This window comes from Pan paniscus, chromosome 1, assembly GCF_029289425.2.
Source record: "Pan paniscus chromosome 1, NHGRI_mPanPan1-v2.0_pri, whole genome shotgun sequence".
NCBI lineage: Eukaryota > Metazoa > Chordata > Mammalia > Primates > Hominidae > Pan > Pan paniscus.
The window spans coordinates 19,692,139-19,712,179 of NC_073249.2; the positions used below are offsets into that span (position 1 = coordinate 19,692,139).

Below are 20,041 nucleotides of genomic sequence, written 5' to 3' on the forward strand. Positions count from 1 at the left end.
ATTACAGGCATGTGCCACCAGGCCAGCTAATTTTTTTGTATTTTTAGTAGAGACGGGGTTTTGCCATGTTGGCCAGGCTAGTCCCAAACTCCTGGCCTCAGGTGATCCACCTGCCTCGGCCTCCCAAATTGCCGGGATTACAGTCGTGAGCCACCACGTCTGGCCACCTTACTCATTTTAGATTCCCATCTCACTGACCAGCAGGATAAAACTGTGCTATAAAGGATACCTGGTCTAGTGATTACTCTGATGGCAGGATAAAACTGTGCTATAAACGATACCTGGTCTAGTGGTTACTCTGATGATCATTTAAAATAGTCTCTAATTCTTTCATTTATGTGCTTATCCCAGACACTTAGTAATTTGTGGGGTTTTTTGTAACAGCTTTGAGATATAATTCACATACTACATAATATGCCCATTTAAAAAATAAATTCATTGGTTTTTAGTGTATTCAGTGTTGTGCATCCATCATCACAATTTTAGAACATTTTCATCACCCCCCCAGGGACCCTCTACTCTTTAGCAGCCATGCAGCTCCCCTTCCTTATTTCCTGCATTGAACCCAGCCCCAGATATCCACCAATCTGTAGAAGTGCCTGTTGTGGACATTTCATATAGGTGAACTCATACAGTATGTGATTCTTTGTGTCTGGCTTCTTTCACTTAGCATAAGTTTCCGAGGCTCATCCACATTGTAGCATGTGTCAGAATTTTATTCCTTTTTTATTGCTGAGAGTTTGTGTTTTTCCAATAAAATTACTTTATCTTTTCCTTTTTTTTCCTTCTTCAGAATCCCAAAATTCTTCTCCTAGATGAAGCAACCAGGTGAGGATATCTTAATAATATATGTGATTGTGTGTATTAAACCAAATTCTTCCTTCACCAAAACACTTTTAATTCTGTACCTCAAAGTGATACAACTGAAAATCCTTTTCCCCCCCTTTACTTTAAAGTGAGGGAAGCTGAATTAATAATGACAGTTGAAAAGCAGTGGGCAGACTGAGTCCTAGTTGAGAGTTCTAGGTCCACTTCAGACATGGTTGCCATCAATCCTAATCACTCTGTAAGCTGTAACTGTGCAGAATGCTTTTCTCCTTACATCACAGTATAGTTTTATGGAGATCAGAAAGTCCCAAACAGTTGAAATTTTGATCATGGTAAAAATTCATTGCTCAGGAAGGGCTGCTGTGTGTATCAGGAAGCACATGGGTGTCACTGACGTCTTTGCTTTCTTGTGTGTGTGCTCCTGTGTCAGTGCGCTGGATGCCGAAAATGAGTACCTTGTTCAAGAAGCTCTAGATCGACTGATGGATGGAAGAACGGTGTTAGTTATTGCCCATCGTCTGTCCACCATTAAGAATGCTAATATGGTTGCTGTTCTTGACCAAGGAAAAATTACTGAATATGGAAAACATGAAGAGCTGCTTTCAAAACCAAATGGGATATACAGAAAACTAATGAACAAACAAAGTTTTATTTCAGCATAAGGAAGCAATTACTGGTAAACAATATGAGACTTTAATGCAAAACAGTGTTGCAGAAAAAAAAACTCAGAGACTATGAAATACATAAACCATTTATCAAGTTATTTGAAAAATACCTATTTTTTTCCAAAGTGTGTAAAAGATTGTTTTGAAACGTACCTGTTCTCAAGATCTTTTTATTCAGAGTTTTAATAATTGTAACTTTTTAAATGTCTATAGCACTGAAGTTATTTTCAGGTTTTGTATTTTCTTTTCTTGTGGAATATTTTAATTAATATAGCATGGCACCTCATTTTGTTTTGCCTGCAGTTAAAGATTGAAGCTATTGTCAAATGACAACTTTAAAAAGGCAATTATAAATAAAAAGCCTGATTATTTTAGGCCAGTTTACCAATCACTGTGTAATTCTTCTGGTAGTATTCTACCTACTTTTAAGTCTAATTTTACAGATAGAATAATGGAAATTGAAATTTTAACCCTTTATTCCGATAATCTCATGAAGCAAACCTAACTATTTAACATCAGCTGGAAAGAAGGGAACATTTATATTGCCCGTCTCCTGTGTCTTCAAAGGTGTGAGAGCTGAGGAATATGTGTTCCTATTGGGAACTATGTTTGAATATGTGCAGTTTTCAACATTTTGGCACATGAAAGCCTTACAAGTTTTAAAAGGGCAGAAGCTTTATTTTTTGAACAGGAAAACGTGTTTTTTAAATTCACATGTTTGTATGAGTACTTTTGTGAAGCAAGGCATGAACTGCTAGGTATTATTAAGAATGAATGATTTTTGCATTTAAGTTGTTTGAAGGCATGTATTTTGAAAAATATCTGTTACAAATTTATAATTTCAAGACAAATTGAATCTTATTTTATAATACTTTTGGAATTTCATTAATAAGGCTAAAATTTGAGGAATATAACTAATTTTCAGCCTTAAGACATTTAAGTTTGGAAGTCCTTGCTATTCAACAGAATAACAAGAAAACTTCAGAATGTATCACTCTCCTGAAAAGAAGATATTAATAAGCCCTTTTATTTATGGTTATAGTTTTATTTATAGTCTCAAAATTCCTAAAGCAATGCTACAACCATTGAATTTGCCATATTTTGTATCAGTGCTGTTAATTTGCTGTTGCCTCAAGAAAAAGTGCTTTTTCTCCATGGATGAGGCTAGACCCTAAGAAGTAATTAAGTCAATGTAAATCAAATGGAAGTTTTCCCATGAACTAAGCGTTTATTAGTTCCCTGATTAGACTGGAAGAAGAAACCACTATTTCATGAAAAGCATGGAATATTATATTTTATTGTTCGTAATTAATGAATAAAACTGATATGAATGAATGTAGTGTTCTTTGAATTAGTAAACAGTACATCTGTGACAATCATTTTTAACAAGCTCTACTTGTGTTCTTTATAAAATGTGATTTTCAGAAAGCAAACAAAACACAATTACAAGGTTGAATCTGAGGAAAATAATCCTTGTGCCATAGAAGTATTTACAAAATTGCATTTCATTGTTATGTTTTATTTTCTGATACATGATGTTCAATTTTATCTTTAGGTAATATTTTATATCATAGATTAAAATTTATAGTGAACTTTATCTGTGTCTGTCACTTTTTTTTTTTATGACCCAGGAACCAAAGATGCAGTCTGTCATTTCTTATAAAACTTCTCACTACATTGTTTCTTAGTAGAATTTGGCTGTGGAGATTCAGGAATAAAGAAAAGACTAACATTACACATATCCAAAAACATGTTGTAATTAAAAGTTCCATTCATTCCTCCTTACCAAGTTTGTTGAATGTCATCACTTGTTTCCTACTTACAAATATTGTTTAATTGTTTCACTGCAGTAAATAAGTATCTCCTACCCACATCAGGGACAAGGAACTGTGCTGTGAAGTTGATGATAGATGAGTAAGGCACAGTTTCTGCCCTCAAGGAGCTAGTTTTGAAGGAGTGGGAAGGCAGGGGAAAATTAATAACAAGAATGCAGCTAGGGATCATAAAGAGGTGTAGTTGTAACAATGTGTTCTGGTATCACTTTTTTGTTTCCAGAGTGTTTGCATGTTACATTTGATACTTTGACGAGCCTGTAATTTAGACAAATATTTATCTTCCCCATTTCACAGAGGAGGAAATAAGCGTAGGCAAGTTGTGAATTAATTCAGCATTAATGACATACACAGTTTCAGGCAAGAAGAAACTCAAAAGAAAATTTTCACATTGTTGAGCTCAGCATTTTGTTACATACCGTCCCAGGCTTGTCTGTATGTTCAAGGTCTCCCCTGACCCTGGGCCTGACAGGTTCCCGAAGAATAATCACAAGTTAAACCATTGTAGGTCGAACCCTTGTAAATGCATTCTTATAAAAGTAGGGCTCCATTTTGGGAATCCATCTTTTTTTTTTTTTTCCTTTGAGACGGAGTCTCACTCTGTTGCCCAGACTGGAGTGCAGTGGCGCGATCTTGGCCACTGCAACTTCTGCCTCCCAGATTCAAGCGATTCTCCTGCCTCAGCCTCCGGAGTAGCTGGGACTACAGGCGTGCGCCACCATGCCCGGCTGCTTTTTGTATTTTTAGTTGAGACAGGGTTTCACCATGTTGGCCAGGCTCATCTTGAACTCCTGAGCTCAAGCGATCTGCCTGCCTCAGCCTCCCAAAGTGCTAGGATTACAGGTGTGAGCCACCGCGCCCGGCCTGGTTTTAGTTTATTTTTGATAACTTTGGCAGTTTTATAAAATAAGATGAATTCCCGGCCAGGCATGGTGGCTCATGCCTGTAATCCCAGCTAGCAGGAGGCTGAGGCAGGAGAATCACTTCAACCTGGGAAGCAGAGGTTGCAGTGAGCTGAGATCGCACCACTGCACTCCAGCCTGGGAGACAGAGTGAGACCTTGTCTCAAAAGTAAATAAATAAGCGAAAACCAGTACAAATGTTACAAAACAAATATAAATGAAATAATTATGTGAAAACTATGTTGTAAAAGTTCCTTTGGAGTGTATTTCTGAGGCATCATGGGGTTTTCCTGGTCATCTGTCCACTGAATTCATTCAATAAACATTTACTGAGCATCTTCGATTTTGCTAGGTCCTGTGCTGGGTGCGAGCTGTGCCTCCCTCACAAAGCTAGTGCAAGGGTTGGCAAACAGCTGTTTTTGTATAGCCTGCAGGCTAAGGATAGTTTTTACAGTTTTAAATTGTTGGAAAAAATCGAGAGAATATCTCATGACACATTAAAAATACATGAAATTCAAATTTCAGTGTCCATAAACAGCCTACTCCTTCTAGGAATTGTCTGCGGCTGCTTTCACCCTACAGCCACAAGGGGGAGGAGTTGTGACAGAGACTACATGGCCTACAAGCTGAGATGCCTGACAGAAATCTCACTGATGACAGAGACAGTGAAAAAATTCCGCACTACTTGAAGGACTTCTAAACCACACTGAAATTTAGAGCCATCTCAAAAAGTTCCATTGACAGGATTAGCTGAGTGCCCTGAAAATGACTGGGTGCGGGTAATTTCTGGATGCGTTCTTCCTTGTTCCTGTGCCTCTCCATTTTAACACTTTAATTACCATGCTGTGAGAATGGGAGTCTAATAATTCCACCACGTCGGCAGGGAATCATTCTGGCTGCTTTCCTATTGTCGACTGCAGTTGTTAGTTAGTCCCACATAAATCAAAGCTTGATCTTAACTGCAAAGGTGATATTTTGGGAAGGACGTACAGAGGAGAGGCTCGTCTCCAGGTGGAACCACAAGTTGCCTGGGCGCCTCACACATACACACATGTCTACACTGGGGAGGTATTTTTCTATTTATTTTAATAAAATTTAAATCCGCTTATATTGCATGTAGGGGAAAAGAAACCCTTACCATCTTAGGTTCATGGCTAAGGCCCTTATAACAAAAACCAGATTCACAAGAGAAAAGCATGCAAATTTATTTAAAAGTTTAACATGACATAGGAGCCCTTGGAAATGAAGACCCAAACAAACAGGGAAACTTGTGCATTTTTATGCTTAGGGTTGATGAGTGGACAACTTGTGGAAAGGTATGACTGGACAAAGGTCTGATCTAACGGTAACAACTGGGGGAAATTGGTAAAGCCTGTTTGTTCAGACTCTTCTCTGTGGCCCTGTGTCTTCAGAGATAAGGATGTTTCTTTCCTCCAGGTACAGGGAAGGCATCTCTCAAATGAGGGTCTTAAGACCTGTTTTAGGGGAGAAGGGTGGAAGAAGGTCAGAGAATGATCTTCCTGCTTCTACTGTGTTCTCAAATGCCAAGGTGCCACATTTTGGGGTGGTAGGTCCTGAACCGTATCACTGCACACACTATTTTTTATTCTATATATTTAAGGTGTACATGATCTTGATATGTATATGCACAGTAAACTACAGTCAAGCAAATTATCCTATCCTTCATCTTCCATAGTTACCTTTTTTGGGTTTTTTTGAGGAAAGAGTCTATAAAATCTCCTCTCGGCAAATTTTCAGCATATAATACAATGTTGTTAACTATAATCCTTATGCTGTACCTTAGATCTCTAGACTTCCGCATCTTACGTAACTGCAACTTTGACCTAATTCTCTGCACATACTATTTTTAACCAAACTGCTTTTTAGAAAATTTGCATGAATATTTTCCTACATTGTTAAGTGTTCATTACTCACATCCATATGTATTCTTTTAAATATAGCTTTTCATAATGCTTTTTTTTTCAGACTCAGGACCTTTGTATTTTTTTTCGGTTTTCCATAATATGGATGCACTATAAATCTATAGTTGGCCATCTATGTTACTTTCTACCTCCTTCACTATTATAAACAATACTGTCTTTGTTATTTGACTTTTTCACATAAATTTCTAAGGTGAAATTGCCAAGTAATTATAAGGCTTTTTAATAGAAATTGTCCTCTTAAAAGATTGTACTTTTACAGTCCCACCAGATAGATATGTAAGCAGTGCTTGTTTCCCCATAGCCTTTTCAATATGAACTGCTACTATTTTATTTATTTTTTTTCTGCCGTGTTGCCCAGGCTGGAGTGCAGTGGCCAATCTCGGCTCACTGCAACCTCTGCCTCCTGGGTTCAAGCGATTCTCCTGCCTCAGCCTCCTGTGTAGCTGGGATTACAGGCGTGCACCCACCATGCCCAGCTAATTTTTGTATTTTTTTCTTTCTTTTTTTTTTTTTTTTGGAGACGGAGTCTCACTCTGTGGCCCAGGCTGGAGTGCAGTGGTGCAATCTCAGCTCACTGCAACCTCCACCTCCTGGATTCAAGTGATTCTTCTGCCTCAGCCTCCCGAGTGGCTGGGACTACAGGCACGCGCCACCACGCCCGGCTACGTTTTGTATTTTTAGTAGAGATGGGGTGTCACCATATTGGCCAGGCTGGTCTCGAACTCCTGACCTCGTGATCTGCCCACCTCGGCCTCCCAAAGTGCTAGGATTACAGACGTGAGCCACTGTGCCTGGCTAATTTTTGTATTTTTAGTAGAGACAGGGTTTCACCATGTTGGTGAGGCTGGTCTTGAACTCCTGACCTTGTGATCCACCCGCCTCAGTCTCCCAATGTGCTGGGATTACGGGCGTTAGCCACTGCACCCAGCCTATTTACTTTTTGAGATGGAGTCTCGCTCTGTCACTCAGGCTGGAGTACAGCGGCACAATATCAGCTCACTGCAACCTCTGCCTCCCAGGTTCAAGTGATTCTCCTGCCTCAGCCTCCCAAGTAGCTGGGACTACAGATGCGCACCACCACACCTGGCTAATTTTTGTATTTTTAGTAGAGACAGGATTTCGCCATGTTGGCCAGGCTGGTCTCAAACTCCTGACCTCAGGTGATCTGCCCTCATTGGCCTCCCAAAGTGCTGGGATTACAGGTGTGAGCCACCACCCCCAGCCTCTAACATTCCTTTATTAAATTCTTTTAACTACCTAGCTTGAGGGTACCATCTGTTTTCTCTATGATTTTTTTCTTTTTTTTTTTTTGAGACAGTCTTGAGATATATATATATATATATATATATATATATATATATATATATATAATTATACTTTAAGTTCTAGGGTACAGGTGCACAACGTGCAGGTTTGTTACATATGTATACATGTGCCATGTTGGTGTGCTGCACCCATTAACTCGTCATTTACATTAGGTATATCTTCTAATGCTATCCCTCTCCCCTCCCCCCACCCCACAACAGGCCCTGGTGTGTGATGTTCCCCTTCCTGTGTCCAAGTGTTCTCATTGTTCAATTCCCACCTATGAGTGAGGACACGCGGTGTTTGGTTTTTTGTCCTTGCGATAGTTTGCTGAGAATGATGGTTTCCAGTTTCATCCAAGTCCCTACAAAGGACATGAACTCATCCTTTTTTATGGCTGCATAGTATTCCATGGTGTATATGTGCCACATTTTCTTAATCCAGTCTATCATTGTTGGACATTTGGGTTGGTTCCAAGTCTTTGCTATTGTGAGTAGTGCCACAATAAACATACGTGTGCACGTGTCTTTATAGCAGCATGATTTATATTCCTTTGGGTATATACCCAGTAATGGGATGGCTGGGTCAAATGGTATTTCTAGTTCTAGATCCCAGAGGAATCGCCACACTGACTTCCACAATGTTTGAACTAGTTTACAGTCCCACCAACAGTGTAAAAGTGTTCCCATTTCTCCACATCCTCTCCAGCACCTGTTGTTTCCTGATTTTTTAATGATCTCCATTCTCACTGGTGTGAGATGATATCTCATTGTGGTTTTGATTTGCATTTCTTGCTCTGTCACCCAGGCTGGAGGGCAGTGGCGCCATCACAGCTCACTGCAACCTCCACCTTCCTGGCTCAAGCAATTCCCCAGCCTCAGCCTCCCACGTAGCTAGGATTACAGGCACACACCACCATGCCCAGCTAATTTTTTTGTATTTTTAGTAGAGACGGGGTTTCATCATGTTAGCCAAACTGGTCTTGAACTCCTGACCTCAGGCAATCCACCTGCCTGGGCCTCCCAAAGTGCTGGAATTACAGGTGTGAGCCACCACGCCTGGCCTTCTCTAGGATCTTATTTGACAGAGCCTACAAAGCCCTTCATGGTCTCTCCTTATTTCTCCAATTCCCTTTACTTTTAGTCTTTCAGGTTGATTTGTTTGTTTAAAGTCTCTGGCTCTAATCCCAGCTACTCAGGAGGCTGAGGCTTGAGGATCACTTAAGGCCCGGAGTTTGAGACCAGCCTGGGAAATATAGCAAGACACCATTTTTTAATTGTATTTTTTTAGAATTTAAAATAAAATTTCTTGGGGAGACAGGGTCTTGCTATGTTGCCCAGGGGCTGGTCTTGAACTACTGGCCTCAAGCCATCCTCCCACACCTTAGCCTTGCAAGGTGCCGGGATTAGAGACGTGAGCCACTGTGCCTGGCCGTGAGACCCCATTTCTAAAAATATATATATAAATAAAAAATAGGCAGGTGTGGTGGTACATGCCCATGGTCCCAACTCAGAGGCTGAGGCAGGAGGATCACTGAAGCCCAGAAGGTTAAGGATGTGGTGAGCTTTGATCACGCCACTGCACTCCAGCCTGGGCAACAGAGTAAGACCCAATCTCTAGAAAAATCATAAAGTAAAATAAGAATAAATAAAGTTCCTAGAATGCACCAAGTCCTTTGCTGCTTCAGGACCTTTGGCCAAGGATCCTCTGCCTGAAACATTCTTCCTCCTACTCTCTTATGCTTCATGTCTCAGGTTAAATGTCCTTTTCTCCCAGAGGCCTTTATAGACCTCCATCCAAAAATAGGTAGCCCCAGTGATTCTCTCTCATACACTTTGCTCTTTTATTTCATAGTACACATCTCAGCTTGTAGCTGGATATTTGTGTTCATTTTTTCAGTGTCTGTCTTTCTCATTGGTCTGTAATCTCCATGAGGGTAGGACCCATGGGCTTTGTTTAGTTATAAGCCTTAGCAATTATCACATAGCCTGGCACATGGTAGGTACTCACTAAATCCATAACGAATGGATGACTTTTAGTGCTGTCTGCTTACTATCCTTCAATAGCCATACATTTGGACTCCAGGCAAGTTCTTGCTCAAAGGTGGCTGACAAGTCATTCTAGCTCCTGCAAACAACAGCTTTTACATTAGGATGCTGGGGAAACCACTAACCAGTCCAACAAAGCACAAGAATAAAATTGATCCCACCAATCCTCTCAGACACAACTATTAATACTCTCTATTGCCTATTTCACATCCCTCCTTGTAAGAATGAAACAGGGAGGAAATGCACTGGGCTCTCAGAGCTATAAGACTCAACGAGCTGCCAAGTTGGGTTAGACACCCAGGTGGGAGAAGGAGTAAAGCAGCTAGCCTATGTCACCTTGGCAAGATGACTGCTCAGATGCCACTGGTGCATAGATAGATGACTGGCTTCCCAGGGGAATGTCAACAACTGACACCCACACTGTGGTCTCCCACATGTGGATACGTCAATGTTTACTTAACCATTCCCTTATTTCAACACATGTTGAATGAAAGTCTACTATGTGTCTGTTACTGTGTGCCACAAAGGTAACAAAGTCACTGCTCCTGCTGTCAAGACATTTAAAAGAAGTACTTGACAGACAATTATGAAAACAAACTATTATGCAGGATAAAAATACAGTCTACACACAGGAGCAGAGAGGACAAAGGATAAGGGGGACCTAATCCTGTGGAAGGTTTCACTGAGAAGGCAGCACAGAACTGACTTGATGCGGGAGGTAGGCGCCTTCTGGACCAACAAGGCAGGGAGTGCATTCCAGGTGAAAGAAACATGGACATGGGCACTGGAGGGAGATTTGGGTTTTTAAGTTCTTGGAATGTGGAGTGCAAGTGGGAAGTGCTGGAAGTACAACACGGACGGAAAAGCCAACCTGACTTAGATCACATAGGACCTTGCAAAGGAGCTTAGCAAATAACCTACTGGCAATGGTCAGCCACTGAAGCATTTACAGGCCCAAGAGCAGCATTAGGTTTGCCTTAATTCATTGTGTTGGCAGTGAGAAGATAGAGTGGAGGAAGACTAGACACAGGTAAGGAACCCTCTCCCCATCTCCCCCACTCCCTCCCGCTGGCAGAAAAGAGGCTACGCAGTGGTTGAGGGAAAGGTAAGTACCAGAACCAGGGCAGAGGCAGTGCAAATGTGTGATCTAGTACAGACACGTAGGACCTTACGACGTATACCATGATCTTAGGGTGGAGGTAGGTGTGAGGGATGACTGCAGATAGAGCTCTTCTCTTTGCCTTGGACAACTGGCCAGTTTTACCAAGCTGGAACAGAGATGGTGGTAGGAGAGGGGTCCTAAAGGAAAACATGAATGCGCTTTTCATAAGTGGATTGTGAGGAGTTCGCAGGACTTCCAGCTGAAATTGTCCCCTAGGGAGCTGAATGATAGGGGTCTGGGGGTTTTGAGCTGGATCCAGGTTAGAGACACGGATTTGTGGCGTCATCAGCGTGGATGAGACTGCGCAAAGTTGAATGGGAAAATGGCAAACCTAGAAAACAACAAATATCACAGTGCGATACCAGTGTCAGCTTTACGGCTTTTCTCCGTCCTCAGCTTGGACTGAGGAACATCTTTCATTTCACAAGAGGCTCAGGAACTACCAGTGTGAAAAGAGGCTACGTTCAAGCTGCTGGAGGGCCAGTTCCACCTAGGCGCAGTCAAGAAGGGCGCCTGGCTTTCCGGCTTCACGTCCCTGGAAGCTCGGCACTGCAGCGGTTCTAGATCTGGGGCCGCCGGCTGCCTTCCCGACCTACCTCGCTGACTGGGCACCGCCCTTAACGTCACGATCACGCCCCCGCCAGCGCTCCGACCACAACCCGCGGGAGCCATTGCGTTTGACGTCATCGTCGCGCGCCATCTTTTCCCTTAGGTGTTTAAGTTCCGCGCGCAGGCCACGCTGCAACCTGAGGGCCAGATCCCTCGCTGTCCTAGTTGCTGCTCCTTGGAGTCATGTTCCCAGCCGCCCCTTCTCCGCGGACCCCGGGTACCGGGTCCCGAAGGGGCCCGCTGGCCGGACTCGGGTCCGGCTCCACGCCCCGGACGGCTAGCAGGAAGGGTCTGCCCCTGGGGTCTGCAGTCAGCTCCCCAGTGCTCTTCTCGCCGGTCGGCCGGCGTAGCTCGCTAAGCTCGCGGTAAGTGATCTCCCTGGTTGGGTCTGGCAACCAACAGGCTCACGGGCCGCAGTGGGCCGGATAGGTTATTGTCTTTAGAAGCCTTTGGAACCGGGGCGGCGGAATAGAATGCCACAGTATTGGAAAATAGACCTTTTCCACTGCTGCAGGTAGTATCTGCTTCGTTTTGATTATCAGTTGATCAGTTCATTCCCCACTTTGCATTTTTCATGGATACCTTTGTGCAGAAGTGAAGTACAAACTGGATTTGCATCAGTGGTTACCCACTTCCCACCTACTACCCGTGTGATCTGGTGTAAGTCACTCGTGATTTTCTTCATCTGTGAAATGGCGATAATATATCTCACCTGAGCCAGAGGAGTTATTATGAATTGCCACGATGCAGATGTAAGGTGATGGTGATAATGAGGACCTGCAACCCTGAAAGATCATTGTTTAATGCCTAACATACCAACTGACATTAATATCTGATGATTGGTAATTAAAGGGTTTCTAGCTACGGAATTTAACTTTCTAGGTAAATTATAAGGAAAAGGCTTTACATAAGTGAGCTGAGAGTACTGTGGTAGTTTAGTTACTAAAACTGCTCGTTTGGAGCACCAGTAAAATCATCACACACACACACCCCTCCCCACCCCCAACACACACCGTGTTCATAATTAACCTAAAACTTTAGTGTTTCTGCATAGTTTTCTCTGAATTCATCTATAAAAAATGAATTTTTCCCTGCAGGAAACACAAAGTATTGTGTCTTGAAATTATGGTTAAAATTTATCTGTAAAATTTTTCAGTACTTTAAAGGAGAAGTGGTTTTGAAAGAATACACCGTATCTTTGACTTTTTTTGGCATATTTTGAAAAGTTCTTTTCAAAGTGCTGATCTTGTCAGTGTTTTCTATTCCTTTTGCGAAAAGTTGGAGAATAAAAGCATACTTTATTTACTGTGTGTTGTTTTATTTAAATCTCTTCTTGTGATCATTTGAAGAAAAACCTTTGTTATCCTCTGTCAGGAAACAAAGCCCTTAGCCCTTCTGTATGTGCATCTTCTCATTTAATTCTCGTCATAAGACATAGAATAACTTTTATTCTGGTGACTTTACAATATTCTAAATGTTAAGAGGGTGAGCAAGAAATAAAGTTTTTACTGTGAAATCTGCTGTTGAAGACCATGTAACAGCTGATGCTCGTAACCTGTTCGATTTCTTGCTTGGTTATACAGATCTGATAGTTTTTTTTTTTTTTTTTTTTTTAAGAGACAGGGTCTCACTCTCTGTCGCCCAGGCTACAGGCTGGTGCCACGATGCCCGGCTAATTTAAAATTTTTTTTGTAGAGACAAGGTCTTGCCACGTTCCCCAGGCTGGTCTTGAACTCCTGGTCTCAAGCAATCTTTCCGCTTCGGCCTCCCAAAGTGCTGAGATTATAGACATGAGCCACTGCTCCGGCCAGGTCTGGTGGACTCTTAAACCCCTAAAGCCAGATGAGCTTAAATCTCATCTAAGCCAATATTTATAAAATGTATTTGACCACAACATATGGTAAAAGCTGATGTTTTATATTCCGTCTTTCAAAAATGTTGAGATCTGCAAAATGACCCGGTGTTTGAAAAAAAAAAAACACTGGTCTAGTTAAGCCTTATTTCACAGCTAAGGAGGCAGAATTATAAGGAGTTTAAGTGAATATAGGCATGCATTTCAATACTAGAGTCTATGGGATTGAAGCCAAGTTTTCCTAAATCCTGTTTTGTTTTTTTTTACATGAAAAATATTACATTTAATTACATGGTAAATATGAGCCAGTGTTAATTTTTTTCAAAGAACTCCTTATTGTGAAAATATATACATAAAAAATTAGGATAATGGAGAATTTTAAGTTACAAGTAAGGTAATATAGACTCTTTTCTTTAGGGGAACACCAACACGAATGTTCCCACACCACTCCATAACTGAGTCTGTGAACTATGATGTGAAAACGTTTGGATCTTCTCTTCCTGTTAAAGTCATGGAAGCCCTAACATTGGCTGAAGGTAGGTGTCATCTTTCCATTTACCTGTATTAGCAGTTTAAAATGGAGCCTAGATGTGGCATAGAGATTAAATTTATGTTTTCTCTAGTATACCTTTACGTAAATGGTGAGAGATGGGTGGCCTGTCTAGTGTTTTTTTATTTTCACCCAGGCTGGAGTGCAGTGGTGTGATCTCAGCTCACTGCAACCACCACCTCCCAGGTTCAAGCGAGTTTCCTGCCTCAGCCGCCCAAGTAGCTGGGATTATAGGTGTGAGCCACCACGCCCAGCTAATTTTTTGTATTTTTAGTAGAGACAGGGTTTCACCATGTTGGCCAGGCTGGTCTTGAACTCCTGACCTCAGGTGATCTGCCCTCCTTGGCCTCCCGAAGTGCTGGGATTACAGGCGTGAGCCACCACATCTGGCCACCTGTCTTAGTTTGTTTTTTTTTTTTTTTTTTTTTTTTTTTTACTGTAATTGAGATGTATAATACATTCGAGAAGGAGAATGAGTTCATTTGAACACAATCAAATTAAGTCTTTAATGGTTTTAGGTACTGTACAGTAGTCCCCCATTATCTTTGGGGGATATCTTCCAGGATCCCCAGTGGATGCCTGAAACCTTGTATAGTACTAAACCTTATATATACTGTGTTTTTTTAATACATACACACCTATGATAAACTTTAGTTTATAAATTAGGCACAGTAAAGATGAACAACAGTAATAATAAAGTAGAACAATTATAACAATATACCAGCAGCACTACTCTTGTACTTCGTTTGGGGTCATTAACTAAAATGAGAATATAAGCATTGCATTACTGCGACAGTTCATCTGGTAACTGAGACAGCTACTAAGTGACAAACAGCTGGATAGTCTCAGGGGTGTCCAATCTTTTGGCTTCCCTGGGCCACTTGGAAGAAGAATTGTCTTAGGCCACACATAAAATACACTTACAATAGCTGATGAGCTAAAAATAAATGATAAAAAGGTCTGTGTGTAAATCTCATCATGTTTTAAGAAAGTTTACAAACTTGTGTTGGACCGCATTCAAAGCTGTCCTGGGTCACACGTGTCCCTGGGCCGTGGGTTGGACAAGCTTGGGGCATACAGTATAGATATGCTGCACAAAGGGTTGATTCACAACCTTTAGGCAGGACAGTATGAGATTTTATCACTTTACTCAGAACAGCATGCAATTTACAACTTAGGAATTGTTCATTTGAATTTTCCATTTAATATTTTCAGACTACGATTGACCACAGGTATTTGAAACTGCAGATAAAAGGGGGAAATACTGTATATGCAAAATTCAGTCCTGTTTATAGAGTTGATCAGGTTTATGAAGTTTCCCGTTAAACCCCAAAACTGGCACCTCATGTTATTGGGTTTAATAATACAGTAAAATCAAGTCCTACCTCCATTTCTGGATCCTGTGTAGCATCCCAGAGGCTGTGTGCACAAATTTATGACGTTACCATTGTTGTGGTGTACCTTTAGAAGAATCTGTTGGTGGAGAATTAGTGTGGAATTTTGACAGATACAATCAACACAAGCTTAGAAAGGCAACTTTAAAGATGAGCAGTTGGATGACACTGGAAGAGCAAAGTTCAGAGCAGCCTTAATATCTGCTGAAGTCATTTTTATTAAGGCTTGAATTCTAGATCTTTGTGATTTTTCTGGAACAGTATTTTTCAAATTGTAGGGGTGACCAAAATTTAGCGGTTCTTGACCAGCATTTAAAAAAAGAAGAAATAGAATGCATCTCATATGTTTAGTAAATTTTGTTCGTTTTACTTAAATTGTATATGGGTGTATTGTGATGTAAAATGTATTATACTGTGAATAACTCTATTTACTGTATAACTGTTAATAACAGTAAAAAAAAAAAATGCTGAAATTACTCTGTTTTAGAAGAAGGAATATATCTCATCAGCTGGAACTTGGCACATGTTGCCTGTAGGTCCTTGGGAGCTTTAGGGATAGTTGTTTTCAGACAACAACTAACCTTTCTATACATTGTTCTGTTTTAAATAAATAAATGTATATATATATTGTATATATGTGTATATTTTTCCCCTCTAAAAATTTCAGTTTAAATTACATTTAAACCTTTTAATGTACTACTCATATTTTAACAGACTAGATTAAATAACACAGCCCCAAATCTAGAAATTCAGAGAGTCCCTAGAAATTAGGATATATAAAACAAAGAGGTGTGTCAACTTGAAGAACTCTTCCCCACTTAGAAACCTGCCAACTACTGTTAAGTCAGCCCTTAAAGGCACACCAGTCGAGGATCTGGAGTTGTAGTGCTTTCAAGAAAAAGAAAATTACTGAGCAGATAGTTCAGTTGAGCAAAAAGCCTCACTTAGCCTGGGCTTGGTTTGATATTTTTGCTTGTACATTATCTATGCCTTTTACTTCACCCTTCTACCTTTCTGTAAGTAAAGAGCAAAGCTCAACTTAATAAAATTTCCAGGGCTGTTAACACATTTGTGGAGGTTTACCACCAATACTTAAGACATATGCTAATTTAGTTTTGTCACTTAATAGAGAACGTAACTCTTTGTCTCCATATAATAAATAATTTATCATTCCTTTAAGGAGCTCTTATTTGAAAATTATGTGCTTTTGGTCCTCCAAAAGCACATTGTTTTCCTTGAAATGTTTTATATAGTTAATGAGTTTGTTATTTGTGTTACTTTATCGATAAAATTATAAATGTTGCTAAATATTTCTTTTTTGTTTGTTTGTTTTGAGACAGAGTCTTGCTCTGTTGCCCAGGCTGGAGTGCAGTGGCGCGATCTCGGCTCAATGCAACCTCTGCCTCCCAGGTTCAAGTAATTCTCCTGCCTCAGCCTCCCGAGTAGCTAGGATTACAGGTGCAGGCCACCATGCCCGGCTAATTTTTTTTTCTATTTTTGGTAGAGATGGGGTTTCATCATGTTGGCCAGGCTGGTCTCGAACTCCTGACCTCATGATCCACCCACCTCGGCCTCCCAAAGTACTGGGATTACAGGCGTGAGCCACCCTGCCTGGCCTCTTTTTTGTTGTTTCTGCTTACTTATTTTTTGATATGGAGTCTTGCTCTCTTGACCAGGTGGGAGTGATGTGATCATGGTTTACTGCAGCTTCAATCTCCTGGGCTCAAGTGGTTCTCCTGTGCCTCAGTCACCCTAGTAGCTGGGAAGTGCACTGCCAAGCCTGGCTTTTTTTTTTTTTTTTTTTAAGAGAGAGGGTCTCACTATGTTGCCCAGGCTGGCCTCAAGCAGTCCTCCCAGGGTGGCCTCCCAAAATATTGGGATTTATAAGCATGAGCCACCGTGCCTGGCCTAAATATGTCTTATAGGAAATAAGCTATCTGGTCTGTTGTAACAAAAAATTAAGGAATATTAAATGTCCCAAATACACTTTTTGCCTTTAGATATATTTCTTTTTTCTTTCTTTCTTTTTTTTTTTTGAGATGGAGTCTGGCTCTGTTGCCCAGGCTGGAGTGCAGTGGCACGATCTCAGCTCACTGGAACCTCCACCTCCCAGGTTCAAGCAATTCCCCTGCCTCAGCCTCCCAAGTAGCTGGGACTCCAGGCACATGCCACCACACCCAGCTAATTTTTTTTGTAGTTTTAGTAGAGATGGAGTTTCACCATGTTAGCCAGGATGGTCTCGATCTCCTGACCTCATGATCCTCCCACCTCGGCCTCCCAAAGTGCTGGGATTACAGGCGTTAGATATATTTCTAAAGTTGGTTATCAGAGTTAATAGATCTATTGTTTTTGGTGTTGATAATTTTGGAATATTCAAAAGTATTTGTTGTGAGGTAGTCGTTTCTGAGTGTGCCAATTACTTTTTTTTGATAAAGCGTGTGGTAATAAAGATTTATACTATAAGATAATCACCCACCTCATTTTTTCCTTTAGTCGATGACCAGCTGACCATTAACATAGATGAAGGTGGATGGGCTTGTCTGGTGTGCAAAGAGAAGCTCATTATTTGGAAGATTGCTCTGTCACCTATTACTAAGGTAATGGCTCTTTAGAGAGCTGGAACGAGATAGAGGAGAGGAATGCCAATTGACTTTTCATTTTTACCCTAATTTTTTTACAGTTGGAGGATAGTCAATATGAAACTACTTAGGCATTAAGAGTTTGCATTTTCGCCGGGCGCGGTGGCTCACGCCTGTAATCCCAGCACTTTGGGAGGCCGAGGCGGGCGGATCACGAGGTCAGGAGATCGAGACCATCCTGGCTAACACGGTGAAACCCCGTCTCTACTAAAAATACAAAAAATTAGCCGGGCGTGGTAGCGGGCGCCTGTAGTCCCAGCTACTTGGGAGGCTGAGGCAGGAGAATGGCCTGAACCTGGGAGGCGGAGCTTGCAGTGAGCCGAGATCGCGCCACTGCACTCCAGCCTGGGCGACAGAGCGAGACTCCGTCTCAAAAAAAAAAAAAAAAAAAGAGTTTGCATTTTCATAGTGATGCGAAATAATGAGCATGCATACACATTTGTGTATTGGGAAAAAAGTTTCCCCCTTTTGAAGATCTGTGTTGTTTACATTTAATAAAATTAGAGTCATTGAAATTTCCAATGAATATAATGCTAATCCATCTGCCTAATGAAGTATCAGACTAAATGCTATCCACATAAGCAAATGAACTTTGAGTTTGCGTATTTCTGAGAAGATAGAACTATGTTTTGTTGAACCTACTGAATGATGCTTAATAAAATAAGAAAATATGATACCAGTTGCTAGTTAAACTTTTCACTTGTCCACTTCCAACAGTGGGTTATCATTTGCATGTCTAGTAACGTATCCTCAGCAACCTTTTTCTGTTTGTTACAGCTTAGATACACTACTCTCTTCTACCAGTCATTACTTCCTTGGCCATGTTCCGTTGGAACTCAGGGCTCCTGCTTACCTCAACTCTTCGCTTCTGCTGAACTCTGTGTTACTGCTGCCTAGAAAAGGGTGTATGTGGTTAGGAGTAATAGGTGAGGGAGAATTCCTGGGGACATACTGAGTTAGCTGAAGGATCCTGATATTTGGCTGAGAGTCTAAGAAATTGTTTCCTAGGTAACTTGGTATAATTACTCTTCAGTCATGCTAATTTTAAATGTCAGATGAACAAATCAAGAGTAGATTGGGAAAGTTCCATAGGAAGCCTAAGCACTCATCTTAACCTTACTTAGCCTTCTCTTAACTGGACTTTTCTAGCCCGGGAAGAGGTTAGGATAGTTGTTCTTCAGAGTTTGGTCTAGCTTTAAGTTTTCATGATTCAATATCTCTTAAGATACTTTGTTTTAAAATTACTGAAAGCCTGATTAAAAGGAGATGTGAGAAGAAAGAATATTTGTAGAATGGTGTTTCCAGCAGTGAGTCAGAATCTAAAATATGCCGAGAAGGGAAATCAGATGCATCTTCAAAATACTGGATTTGATGTGAAAGATTTTCTGTTTGGGTTTGTTCTACAGTTATCGGTTTGCAAAGAACTTCAGCTGCCACCTAGCGATTTCCACTGGAGTGCCGACTTAGTGGCTCTTTCTTACTCTGCTCCCTCAGGTGAAGCACATTCTACTCAGGTAGGTGACTTAAAAGCTTATTTAAATAAACTTTTTACAACAAGGACATCCTAAAGTTAGAGGAATCATCCTCTTTGATTTTGAGACATAACTATAAACCTATAGAAATCAAGACATTGTGGTATTGGCAAAGAGAGCTACACACATAGGTCAGTGTAACAGAATAGAGAATACAGTTATAGATCCACATAAAGGCACCCATTTGATCTTTGATGAAGGTGCAAAAGCAATTCAGAAAGGATGGTTTTTGACGATGATTTTTCTCTGTATCAATGCATAGTGTAGGAACATTTGTAATTTTAAAATTACAAATGACCAATTTGTATTGTATTGTATTGAATTTTCCCTTAAACCTCATACCTCGTTACCAAGATTAATTTGAAATGGGTCATAGATCTAAATGTAAAACAGTAAAACTTTTAGAAGAAAACAGAAGAAAATCATCATGACCTGAGATTAGACAGAGTTCTTGGAAATCACCAAAAGCATGATCCATAAAAGAAAAGTTTGATAAAATTAATAATAAAATTAAAATAAAATAAAAATTTAAAGCGTTGCTTTGCCAAAGACAAGAAAATGAAGAGACAAGTTACAGAGTAAGAAGAATTTGCAAATCATGTATCCAGCAAAGGACTTGTATCCAGAATATTTTTTTAAATTCTAAACTTGATAAGAAAACAATGCAGTTTAAAAATAGGGGCTAGGACTTGAACAGACACTTAGTGAGGATATAAGGATGGCAAATAAGCACATGAAGAGATGTTCAGCATCATTATCCATTAGAAAAATGCAAACCAA

At 40.6% G+C, this 20,041-nt stretch overlaps 2 protein-coding genes and 1 long non-coding RNA gene across 7 annotated transcripts in view; 2 read left to right on the plus strand and 1 right to left on the minus strand.

The window, feature by feature from the left end:
• Window positions 1–3,090, plus strand: part of ABCB10 (ATP binding cassette subfamily B member 10) — a 42,164-nt gene extending 39,074 nt beyond the window's left edge. For 2 of the 3 annotated variants that reach the window (XR_008622110.2, XR_010109914.1), the window contains 2 exons: window positions 794–828; window positions 1,259–1,356. Coding sequence is in view for 1 of the 3 variants with exons in the window: in XM_014343521.5 (XP_014199007.3) it covers window positions 794–828; window positions 1,259–1,490 (267 nt within the window). In the remaining 2 variants the exon portion in view is untranslated. Of the gene's footprint in view, window positions 1–793; window positions 829–1,258 lie in introns of all 3 variants that reach the window. The other variant, XM_014343521.5, reaches the window with a different exon arrangement.
• Window positions 3,091–5,409: 2,319 nt separating this feature from the next.
• On the minus strand, window positions 5,410–11,297 carry LOC130541001 (uncharacterized). The gene is made up of 3 exons (XR_008955036.1): window positions 11,048–11,297; window positions 9,486–9,602; window positions 5,410–5,702 (listed from the first exon to the last, which is right to left on the minus strand). It is a non-coding gene; the product is annotated as an uncharacterized LOC130541001 (long non-coding RNA).
• NUP133 (nucleoporin 133) overlaps window positions 10,993–20,041 on the plus strand; it is a 67,734-nt gene continuing 58,685 nt past the window's right edge. For 2 of the 3 annotated variants that reach the window (XR_008622122.2, XM_055103820.2), the window contains exons 1-4: window positions 11,353–11,659; window positions 13,564–13,682; window positions 17,584–17,687; window positions 19,136–19,243. Coding sequence is in view for 2 of the 3 variants with exons in the window: in XM_055103820.2 (XP_054959795.1) it covers window positions 11,478–11,659; window positions 13,564–13,682; window positions 17,584–17,687; window positions 19,136–19,243 (513 nt within the window). In the remaining variant the exon portion in view is untranslated. Of the gene's footprint in view, window positions 11,660–13,563; window positions 13,683–17,583; window positions 17,688–19,135; window positions 19,244–20,041 lie in introns of all 3 variants that reach the window. The other variant, XM_003824458.5, reaches the window with a different exon arrangement.